At 29.5% G+C, this 12,651-nt stretch overlaps 1 protein-coding gene across 1 annotated transcript; it reads left to right on the top strand.

Moving 5' to 3' along the window:
* The first annotated feature begins 11,331 nt into the window (after positions 1-11,331).
* Positions 11,332-12,273, top strand: LOC124108150 (olfactory receptor 6C70-like). The gene has a single exon (XM_046466480.1). It carries the CDS (start codon positions 11,335-11,337, stop codon positions 12,271-12,273), a length of 939 nt encoding a protein of 312 aa, XP_046322436.1. The 5' UTR covers positions 11,332-11,334.
* Positions 12,274-12,651: the final 378 nt, after the last annotated feature.

The following is a 12,651-nucleotide window of genomic DNA, read 5'->3' as shown; positions in this document are numbered from 1 at the left end:
TAGCTTTTCCACAGTATTGTATTTATTTATTCTCATAATTTTGTGGGAATACTTTTTCTATATGAACATTTTACTGTCCATATATTTTCCCAATTCATAAATGGGCTTAAAGTCTTCTTAATTTGTGCCTGTGGTTAATAATCTCAAAAAAGAAATGACATTCAAGAAATGAAATTAATTTCTCTACCCTTAAAAACTAAATCAACACACACACATACACACATCCTAATATTAATATTTATGTTACTTTATCCAAAAGTGACAGAAAATATTTTATTTAACCAAATTTATAAAAGAAAAATTGACTTAAGAAATATGAAAACTACTTATGGTTTAGTCTGTCACTCAGGCGTTAGTTTCATTTTATCCACAGACTCATTAGTGCAATTTACAACTAAGTAAAATTTATTAGTGGTAATGTGGATATAATCTAGTTGTGTTTTCTTATTGAACTGGCACTCAAGGGGAGCAGTAGAAATATGCATATGCCAGGTTACCTCAAATTTTATATCCTGATGTCTAATAACCTGATATTCCCAATATCAGGTTAAATGTTAAAAGGAAACTATTTCTGCAAATCAGTGTGGCTTAAGAGAAGGAAAGAGTAATGAATTGGCTGGGGAGAACAATAATTTCTCTTTGATTTTTAATACCAAAGGGTTCGATCTCAACAAAATTGAAATAGGATGAGTCCTTTAAGAGTATCACCACAGGCATGATGGAGAATTTTTATATGGTCATCCTGTATCAGGAAGGATTAACTAAGTGTAAAACAACAAGTGTCCTTGGTGTCCCTGCCTCAGTGTCACTAATGAAAGTAAAATGGAATTTATGTTATTGACAAAAGCTAACTAATGATAACTAGGAATTAAGATAGTGTCCTTGGAGAATAAAAATGCATTATAGTACCAAGGTCAAGATGCATCATCAGTGTATTATATATTTGCCAAAAAATAACGATCTAAATAATATTTTGGTTTTTTGTGTTTATTTTATTCACATTTTGTTGATTGCTAATAACACAGAAATTTCTTCAATATGTACTGGTAATTTATTCTTAACTAATACAATACTACTGCCCACTAGTTGTTTTTGATTAAAAGTATTTGCTGAATTCTTATCATTCCCAGGATATTTCCACATCCTCAATATCTAGCTGTTATGAAGTCTTTGCAAATCTTACATATTAGAAATATTATTTCATGATTTAATATTTGTACTAATGATAGTATTAATATTTAGAAGAATTTGTTAGATAATAGCTAACAGCTTTTAAAAAGTATTATAAAGTATATTCTTGATTTTGACTGATGATTTCTAAATTTAGTACCATTATTTGAGCTTTTCTTTTAACCCTGATCTTAACATATATGTTACTTATATTTTCTTCCAATAATTTTATTATTTGCTTTGTTTATATTTACATCTGCATTTTATCTGAATTATATTTTGGTGTAAGGTAAAAGGATATATAATTTTCCCCCAAGTGATTAGTCATTTTATGACTTAATAAAGAATCAACTATTGTGTTAATTTTTTTCTCATCTTTCAATTTTTTTTAGAACTTACCCTATTTCTTCATTTGGAAAGGAAGAAAATGAGTCATCTTCAGTCTATAATTTTCCTATCTTTCCTTGCTTCACTTTCACTCCATATTTTTATCATCTTATTAATAGATCCACTGGATGGGAAAAGAGAAAGGATTCCTGACACATAACGTTGAATTACTACCTGTCCAATATTAAGCAATAGGGACAAGAATGAAAAGTTAATTTGCCAGTGGAACTGGATTGCTTTATAGAGGAGGGAGGTGTCATCAAAGAAGTATGATAAAACAACAAAAGAGAGAATGGGGCTCATGATAAAAGCAAGAGATGATTGAATAATTTTAATCCACATGCTCTGTTGAATGAAAAGGGTAATAAGTAGAAGACTGTTAACAGAAGTGGAAATTAGATGAGTCTAGAATTGGACTTTCTAAAAATATCAAATAGGTGAAAATGATTAATTTATTAAAAATTCCAATTCATTCATACATTAAGAAGAGTAATAAAAACTGTGGTACTCCTACATACCCATCATTTCATATCAAAGAAAGTTTTGAGATCTAAAATATGTATGGGATAAAATTAAAACATTTTTAAAAATCACAACTAATAGAATACTGAAGTAAATGAACACAACTATTTAAATTTTGAAAAAGAAAAAAAAACATAAGTTGCTAAGGCTTGAATTTTTACTCTCCCAAATTCAATCATTGACACTTAATGGTTAATGTGGAAATAACAGTGACATTTATGGGCTGGGGTTGTAGCTCAGCAGTAGAGCACTCACCTAGAACGTGTGAAGCCCTGGGTTCTATCCTCATCACCACATAAAAATAAATAAATAAAATAAAGATATTGTATTCTACTACAAGTAAAAAAATAAATATTAAAAAAAAAGAGTCTGACATTTAAGCGAGTAGGTCATGAGGGCTCCTCTCCAGTGAATGGGATTCAGGTCCTCATGAAAATGGCTTTATTCAGCGTTTGGTTCTCTCACCTTCCCTTTTCTGTCATGTGAGGAGCTGACATTCCCCCCCTCTCAAAGATGCAGTCACAAGGTGCTTGGAGGAAGAAGAAAGCAGGCTTCACTGTACAACTGAAACTGCTGGCATCTTGGTCTTAGAATTCCTTGCCTTCAGAAATGTGAGAAGATAAACTTGTGCTCACTGTAAATTATCCAGTCTCAGGTATTTTGTTCTAGTAGCAGAAATGGACGAAGATGTAATTGAAGTATAAGTCAAGTTACATGTGGATCAATTTTGCCCTGACATCTTTATATAGTACAGAAAGTCTCAGAGACAGATGTATTTAGTATAAATATTAAAAGCTGATTAAATTTTTGAAATAAAACAATGGGAGTATAACTAATGATCTAGTGGGATATTTCATAAAACCTCTTAAATATACTCTTAATGGTATTTTTTCACATGTGCTGCACATTCCTGATAGTCATGTTTTTTTCTCCTCTTCTACTTTGGCTTCCAACACTTTGTTCATTGGTCTCTTCTCATTTCTTCACATCACGCTTTTTTCACCTCCACCAAGTCTATAGGCTTATTTTCTTTGGAGGTTGAGAAAGATAAAACTCTAAGAAGAAAAAATCTGTGGTGATATGTTTTCAAGTCTCACCTAAAATGCTATTTTTTTCTGTATATTAACTCATGTTAAAAAGAAAATAATTATCATACCTTTGATATTCTACCTCTCTATATTCTCTTTTTAAAAATGCATAAGGATTCAGTAATGGTTGACTGTTCTTCTTTCTTAATTTGTCTTCACAATTGTTTTTTTCCCACATTATGAAAGATATGCTCTCTTCTCACTCATCCTAGTGAGAATTGTAGTTTATTATGATATGAGTTCAATAGCAACCTCTTTGCCTACTGAACTTTTTCTTACATTTTCAAAAAAGAAGAGTGGTAATAAACAGAAGAGTGGCAGTGAGAAATATGAGGTGTGGTTAAATTCCAGAAATATTCTGAAGAAAGATCTAACACTATTTTCTAACAAAATACACTCTAGTGCTAAAGAAAGAAATTAAGGATAAAATTAAGGTGTTTGGCTCTAGTATCTTGTGAGAAGAGAGTTAAAAGGAAACAAAATTGGATATTATAAATTGTTCCTTTTGGAGCAGTTGGATTTGTTTACTCAGCTACACAGTTTGTTATACAGACAGGTCTGGAGTATTATGGAGAGGTATGAATTAGAGATTAAAATTGGGAATTTATAAGACTACAGTGGCCTTAAGACATGATCCAGAATGAGGACATGTGGGACTAAGTATAGGAAGACAAGAGTTTGAATCCAAAGATCCAATGTAATATGCAAAATCAGAATAAGGAGAAATGAGAAAATAAGTAGGAAAAGAACATAGAGAGGTGGGTGGGAGGAACACCGGGTGACTGTGGTTATCATGGCAATCAAATTAAGAAAGGGCTTCAGGCAGGTAGACTGCTCATGTTTTTAGGTCTCTGTTGGAAAGAGAAAAAGAGAGAAAGGAGAGTGAGGAAGAAGCTCAAAATGACTGTATCCTGGCTCCCTTACCAAACTTGTCAAGGGCTATGTTTTCAATGTGTAGTCAAGGTCATACAAATTCTAATTCCATGTATGTACTCAAGGTCATAAATATCTTCTTGTGACCATGTGCACACTTATGTAACCTGTTAGCATTGAGCTTTTTCTTTGTTTGGCCCACATGTAAAAGTGCTGTGGGAATGGCTTGGGAGGCTGGCTAGCGGGTATTGTCACCTCTGAATAAAGAAAGGCTACTATCCTAATCATGCCTCACAGCTTCTTTCAACTGCTAGAGCCATGAACCCCTGAACCCTGCTTCCTGGGCCTGAGCCTCAGCATAATAGATGAGAGAGAGACAGTGAGAGAGAGACACACAGAGAAAGAATATCTCATAAAAACATAAAACATATTCCATCCTGCTCCCCAGAAATAAAAAAAAAAAATCAACACTGTCTCAATGTTTGAATTACCTGCTACCTTACTATGCATATTATATTCAAGGAAAGAAGTCACTATACAACTTCTGGATATTCTACCTCTCTGTATTCTCTTTTTTAAAATACATAGGATTCAGTTGTGGTTGACTGTTCTTCTTTCTTAATTTGTCTTCACAATTGTTCTTTTCCCACATTATGAAAGACATGCTCTCTTCTTACTCATCCTCAGCCTTGCTCTATTACTATAACACAGGACCCACAGTATGAAATCCTAAGGGTACCAAAGGAACTATTCAAAATACTGATGTCCACGAAGACTTCTTTATTCAAAGTACCAATTTCAGTTCTTTTTTAAAGCTTGACTTTCTATGCATTTTTTCCTTTAATTTCCAGTATTTTTTTGTCATAGAAAAGGAGTCCAAGATTATAAATATATAAAACATAGTTTTATAAGACAGTAACAAGGGTGATGTACCAAGTTGGAACCAATAGCGTATATTGTATTAAAATTTTATTAATAATAGACACATTAATAAAATATTTTAATTTTTGTGAAAACTCTATACAAATCTCCCTACTTAAAGCAAAGAGTTATCTCTTCCAAATAATAACCAATTTGCCTTCATTGTTTACACTCGGGTGTAATGATTTTAAGTAAAGTGAGGTGTTACCTTTCAATGAATATTTACTGAACAGTTTCATATCCCTGTGTATTAAATAATGCAATTGGAAAAAATATATTCCATATTCAAATTTCTCTCTAATAATAATACTTATGGGAATGTTTCTTGATTGTCATAATTTAGAGCCCCCTAAGATAGTCTTGTTTTTGGAACAATATCCCCATCCATCTGATCCAACTTGTTTCATGTTTTTATGGGATAATTTTCCTCCCCATCCCCCACCGCCACTGACTTTCTCATTTGTTGTGCTGAGGCTCAGGCCCAGGAAGCAAGGTTAAGAGGTTCAGGGCTCTAGCAGCTGAATGAAGATGTGAGGCATGGTTGGGATAGCAGCCATTCTTTATTCAGAGATGGGAATAGCCCCCAGCCAGCCTCCCACCAACTCTCATTTCCTGAGTATTGGAATTTATGTAGTGAGCAGGTGGACTGGCAGCAGTTGTATTGTTGGAAGTATGGTATAATAGTCAATCAAGTATACTTGCAATCCGGTCTCTATAATTTCTAAACTGTCATGGGTGTACATAAATAATTTCCCTAAATTTTATTTTTCAACAGTAAACTATTCATAAGCATGCTTCTCTTTTCTATTATGATGATTAAATTAAATACATTTTATTAAAAATTAGCATGATGTTTCTGGTATATTAAATGTTCACACATGATAGGTTAATACATCATAATTAGTGATACTTCAAAAAGGTTGAATTTAGCTGTTAATCTTCAAATCACTGAGGAAAATACTGTTACACTCATTCTCTAATGGCAACACTATGCAGACATTTTAGTTTTTATAATGTTGAACAATCACCTTTAAAAATTAAGTAGAGTTAATATTTATGTTAGATACTTGGATGCCTTTCTCTTAGGGATATAGTCATATGTTGGGAATATGAATACATCCCTAAAGTAATTATACCTTGAAAGACTTATTTTGATATCTTGGAATAATTGTATTATCTATCCAAAACAACTTGCTAGTTTTCAATATCTCCATGATTGTATTGATATGATTATTTTTAATGTGAGAAACATAATAATATGTTATATCATAATGGTTGGAACAGTAAACCTACTTTTATTAAATAATAAAAATAAAAGAACTACTGGTGTTTTGTAGGTTGTTTTGAATGTTTTTAAATCTTTCCTGCTTTTCCTTAGGGACCCTGTTCCCTTAGAATCCCCACAGAGAAGCATTAATGCCTTTTAAATAATTGGAAACTAGTATTTGCTAATTTCCAGAGAACCATCTCAGTTATAATAATGTTTATGAAGGATTTGAGGTGGGATTAATTGGAAATATATATTATTTTATAATTTGTCTGATGTTAAAAAGAAGATTTTATTAGAAATATCTATTATCCATTCCATAGATACGTTTATCTGTTCATATACAGGAGTTAGTGAAGAAAAACTACATTAATAAAATATGAAAAACTTAGCTCTTATTTGAATTAACCTGAGATATTATTTTATGTTAATTTTTGCCAACAAAATTAAATATTGTTTTCAATAAGTATATTTGCCTTTCATTGTGCCTACTCATGTATTATAGAGAAAAAAATATATCAATATATACTGATAAAGGTATGTAAAATAGTGATTTTCTTTTTCAAATATTTAGGAACGCCTACACATACAATATAAATTACACAGAAATAAGAAATAGTTATTCAAACATGGTATTTTATCACTTCTATTTTAATAAAACATAAATAATTCTTTATTTGCTATATTAATGAATCCATGAATGCAAGTACAAGAAGTTTCACTTATGTACTTGCCCCTGCATTTCTAATGCTTTGGTGGTTCAAACCAAACATTGCACTGGAGAACTATGAAGGAAATGGTAATTATTTATTTACTGTCTAGATAAAGAAAATCTAAGAAATTTTAGAAGTCAACTAAACATAACAAAGTTGAAAGATATATTTTCCTAAAGTATGACTTCACATGTTTAATTTTAATACATTTTTTAAAATAGGAAAAAATAACTCTTTTGAAAGTTAATTAATAAATGTTAATTGAATAATTTTCTCTTGTTGAAAAAATGTCTTTTTCCTGGTTTTGAAATTACTCTGATACTCCCATATAACCTTCAGAAATGCTCAATATGTTTTGCAGAAAGAGCAGATATTAGAACACAGGCATAGTAGCAAAGTTAAAAATACCAAATGAGATGAAATCAAAGAAGAAAGTCAAAGATTAGTGTGTGTCTCTCTCTATGATCCACCATTTCCATCAAAAGCTTGTAAATTGGAAAATTAATACAAGAGAGAAGAATCAGAGTAAAACAAACTGAACAAAAGTTACTAAAAAAAATGAAAATGATAAACGATGTAAAGTTGGCTTCTTGAATTCATATAAGTAATAAACTAAATCATGTAGAAGGAAAATATTCTATATTCAGCAATAATTTTTTAAAAAGTCGTCAGAATAGGCAAAGATACTGATTTACAAAATTTGATGGGAAGAAATTTACTTTGAATTTTTGATTTAAAAGAAGAAAACACCTTATATTATAAAATGTTTTTTTTTTTCCTATTTCAGTGTTGATGTTCTAAGCTCATTTGTAAATATCATTTTACAAATCAACTGCAAAAATTTGTTCAGGTTAAGAGGAAAATGAAGTGTACCATTTTTTAAAAATTGAAAACATGACTTTATACAGTTAGTTTCTGAATTTACTTATAGTTGCTTCTTGCTATTATTAAATAAGTAAGCTTGAAAAAGTTTACATTGTATTTTATCATTCCCTTTGATAGAAGAGTTACTAATAACTGCATGTTTTAAAAAATACAAGTGCATTGTAATATAATACCTCCCTACAAAATAATTTTGTTTTAAAGTGCTATTACTTTTGTATAACTTTGCATAAGTTATAGCTATGAATACTATATGTAGGTTTTTATAAAATACAGGATTCTTATAAAAACTTTGTAATTTTGTATCTAAAATATACTGGAATACTTTTGTAAGAATACATATTCACTTCAAAATGTGTTAGTATCCAAATGAGTAAATTTATTCAAATAATTGCTTATTTTCAAATATGTTGTATTCTGTTTTGCTTTTCTTCCATTTTTATTGGTTAATAATAATTATACAAAATAGTGGGATTTATTATGTTCTATTCATACATGCACATAGCATATTTGAACAATCTCATTTCTCATTGTCTTCCCTAGTAACTTCCTCTCTCTGGTCTCCATTCTATTATTATTATTATTATTATTATTATTATTATTACATTATGATTATATGTATGTGCAGGATTTACAATGATACTTTTCCACTTTAAAACCATACCACAACATTGAGCTTATACATATTATGAGAGTTTGATAATTTCTTGAGAAAGATAAGTTTTATATTGTTTATTCTAAAATAGGTTTTCCTTTTAGGATTTTTAAAAAAATATGTTCATATTACTGAACTGTTTTACTGTTGTAATAGTTTGTTTCTTATTGTGCATATTATAAGAACCAAATCAGATTAGATATTTTATAATTTTTTATAGAGTAAATATATTTTATGTCCCAATCAAGTATTTATTTGAATTTTATAGTATATAATTTTTCTTTAAAATTTTAATTAGTTATAGATTTCAGAATAGCACTGAATTGTAGTGGTGAGCATCAGTTTTGCTGTAGAGTTTTGAGTTTTGTTAAAAAATACTTCTAAGACAATCAATTCTTAATGCCTTTTTTTCTTGATCCTGCTGTGCTTTAAAAGCTTAATATTGTTTTAATTAAAGAATCTATTTTACAAGATAAAATTCAAAAGGACATTCTCTAATTTATTTCTTTAGACCTATATACTAATGTATACAGTAAAATGAAGATAAGTAATTACTAACTTTTGAATTATCATTATATCATTTAAGCTGAAAATAAACTACGTAGTACGAAATAACATATTTTTCATAGTACTGGCAGCACAACAGCTTCTCATATAAAATTGAACCAAAAATGTTTTCAACTATGATTTAATATCGTTTTTTTTTTTTTTCTGGTACATACAGCTATTGAGAGTATTTAGTCATTCCTGCTGGCAAAAATCATTGGGGAGAACAGAGAAATTTTATTTGCAACAACCTTAATGTATTTTGACACACAGATGCAAACATGTGAGTACATTCTCTCTCTCTCTCTCTGAGACTACCTTTACATATCTCTCTATCTATGTATCAATCAATCATATTGTATTGTGTATGGAATAGTATTGTATATAAAGCATCAAATGTATGTTATCTTGTTTTTGAACTTAATATTATAATTCTAAAGCTTATACATATTTTATATATAACTATATTTTCAACGTTTTATTTGCAGCAAAATGTTTCATTGAAAATTATTCTTCATTTGATAGTTTTATCTAGTAGTTTTGCATTGCATCCATGCAAAAGAAGATTTTTGTGTCCCTTTTCTAATTCTTAGTTATTTGAACAATGCTAGCACCCATTATTTTTTTCTGTATTTATTAGAAGTATTTCAATAAAATGAAAAATATTTCTTCTTAGAATATATTCTATAGTTGATTAATAGACCAATAAAATATTTAGAATTTATCAAAGATAGAAAATAGATTTTTATTTAAAGTTTTAGTTTTCATTGTAGTTATTTTCTGGTTATTTTCATAGTTTGCCAAATTATACTTGGCTATTTCTTCAGAAAATTTTTACTCTACCTTTCAATATCTAATTTCATTTTCATAAAGATGGCTAGGAGATGTCCTTATAATTTTATTTTAAATTTAAAACTTTGTTATCTACTTTCACTTCTAAAATTGTCTTTTTTGCTACAAAAAGATGTATTTTTTCATTCTTTCCCCAGGAGTATCAGAGATTTGGCTTTACTATTGATTTTTTTTTCAAATAATACAAACAAACTTTTAAAATGCTAGGATATTGATCTTACTACATAAAGTGTCATTATTAGTATTTATCTAAAGAATATATTCATTTTAAATCAAGTCAATTACAGTTGCATCCCAGTGAATAACTATGAATTTTGTAGGAGTTGAAATCAGGCTTGTAAAATTTTTATAACAAAAAAAATATTTAATGTGTCAACGTTATATCTGAATTTAGATACTAAAATAAATCAGTATAATTAATCCTTCATTTAGAGTTAGAAAATTTGTTGATAGAGCAATTATGCTACTGAAAAAAATCTAATGCTATATTTATTAACAATGTATCACTAAACAAAGATGTTGCAAATAGAATTTCTTAAATTCTCTCGTAGTTTTCTTTCATTGCATTTTAATTTTTTAATATTTATTTTTTAGTTGTAGTTGGACACAATACCTTTATTTTATTTATTATTTTTATGTGTTGCTGAGGATTGGACCCAGGTTCCTTATGTAATTGATTTCATAATAAAAGTGGGACATTTTATTTTATCCATAGGCTTCATATTTCTCAGCAGATTTCAGAGTCATAGAGCTCCTATCACACCTTTAGGATTATATATACTTAATATTTTTAAATTTTCTTAGATTCTACTTATATTTATTTTCTTATAATATAAAAGAATGCATTTTTTTCTTGGGAAATTTCCATGTTTTCATCAGTCATAGAGAAGTTGTAAGAGGTACCAATAAGGATTATGTCACTTTAATATGAAATTTAAAGGTTCAGAATTTAACTGTAGATCTTCATTCGCTATACTGGAATAATTGTTTTCAGATGAAATTAAAAATTAATTAAATGCTTTTGATTCTTGAAGCAATATTTGTATGAAATTATTTTATCAACTGGATATATTTGTAATTTGTTACAGTTAACTGAGCTTGAATGGAAGGGTGAAAAAATCAGCTATTATGTGTTTTGCAGATCAATTTCCAAAAGAAAGTTGACTTCTACAATGTTTTTAAAATCCAAATGAACAGTTTGTGTTTTCTAGTTTCAGGTTATGCCTTCAACACCTATGGAATATTGGCCCTTCAGTGGGAATATGGATCTTTCATGGATATTCTTCTGGATATATAGCTACTCAGGTAGTTTCTATTTTTTTTTAATTTGTTCTAATTAGTTATACATGATAGCAGAATGCATTTCAATTCACTGTACAGAAGTGGAGAACAACTTTTCATTTTTTTGGTTGTCATATTTTTTTATTTCTAAAATTGATTAAAAATCACAAAAGAGAAATGAAGAACCATTCAAGACAGATAGAATTCATCCTCCTGGGATTGACGGATAATTCACAGTTACAGATTGTGATTTTCTTATTTCTACTTCTAAATTACATGTTGAGTATAATGGGAAACTTGACCATCACTGTTCTCACTCTGCTGGATTCCCATCTCAAGACTCCAATGTACTTTTTACTCCGTAATTTCTCTTTCCTGGAAATTTCATTCACAACTACTTGCATCCCCAAATTCCTAATCACCATTGTAACTAGGGAAAAGACTATTTCTTATAATGATTGCATATCTCAGTTGTTTTTTTACATATTCTTGGGGACTACAGAATTTTTTCTTCTGGCTACCATGTCCTATGACCGCTATGTTGCCATCTGCAAACCCTTGCATTATACATCCATCATGAACAACAAAGTTTGCTTTCAGCTTGTCCTGGGTTCTTGGGCAACAGGATTCCTGGTTGTTTTTCCTCCTCTGATTTTGGGTCTTGACTTGGATTTCTGTGCTTCAAATATTATTGATCATTTCCTTTGTGACATTTCTCCTGTATTACAACTTTCTTGCTCAGACACACATTTACTAGAACTGATAGCTTTCTTCATAGCTATGATAACACTCATTGTCACATTGTTATTAGTGATTCTTTCCTATGCTCACATCATCAAGACAATTCTCAAATTCCCTTCAGCTCAGCAAAAGAAAAAAGCCTTTTCCACTTGCTCTTCTCACATTATTGTTGTCTCCATCACTTATTGCAGCTGCATATTCATCTACATAAAGCCATCATCAAATGAAAGAGTTACTTTATGCAAATGGATAGCTGTGCTCAACACTTCAGTTGCCCCTATGTTGAATCCATTCATTTACACTCTAAGGAATCAGCAAGTGAAACAAGCCTTCAGAGCAGGATTTAAAAAGATACTTACTGCTTTAGAAAAATAATACAATTTATTGAAATAACAAGAGAATATAATGAAACTTTGGTCAAAAATAAATTTGATCCATCTAGTTTAAGAATTAGTAGCTAATATATAATTATTTATGTACTTAAGCTGGCTAGAATTTTGAAACTATTTCTTTCTGAATTTAACTTTGTGTTCTTCAATAAGAAAACTGTATCATGTTAGAAATATAAAAATCAAAATTGATTTTCTTTAAAATCATATTAAAATAAAATATATGAGTATCTTTGGTTGTATAATATCATGTAAAATATTTTTAATTAAACTGGACTTCTTAAGTAATTTTTAAAATATGTTTTGTTTTGCTTAAAAGCCACTCTCTTTAAAAATCTGAGACAAACAAAAATTTGCATTATTA

Source organism: Marmota monax, unplaced genomic scaffold, assembly GCF_021218885.2.
Source record: "Marmota monax isolate L192 unplaced genomic scaffold, Marmota_monax_Labrador192_F-V1.1 WCK01_AAM20220418_F8-fsc00560, whole genome shotgun sequence".
In the NCBI taxonomy this organism is placed as follows: Eukaryota; Metazoa; Chordata; class Mammalia; order Rodentia; family Sciuridae; genus Marmota; species Marmota monax.
This window is presented reverse-complemented; position numbering and strand designations above follow the sequence as displayed.

Bases quoted from the DNA above. Each gene is read 5' to 3' on its own strand.
- LOC124108150 (XM_046466480.1), top strand. From the start codon at position 11,335: ATGAAGAACCATTCAAGACAGATAGAATTCATCCTCCTGGGATTGACG.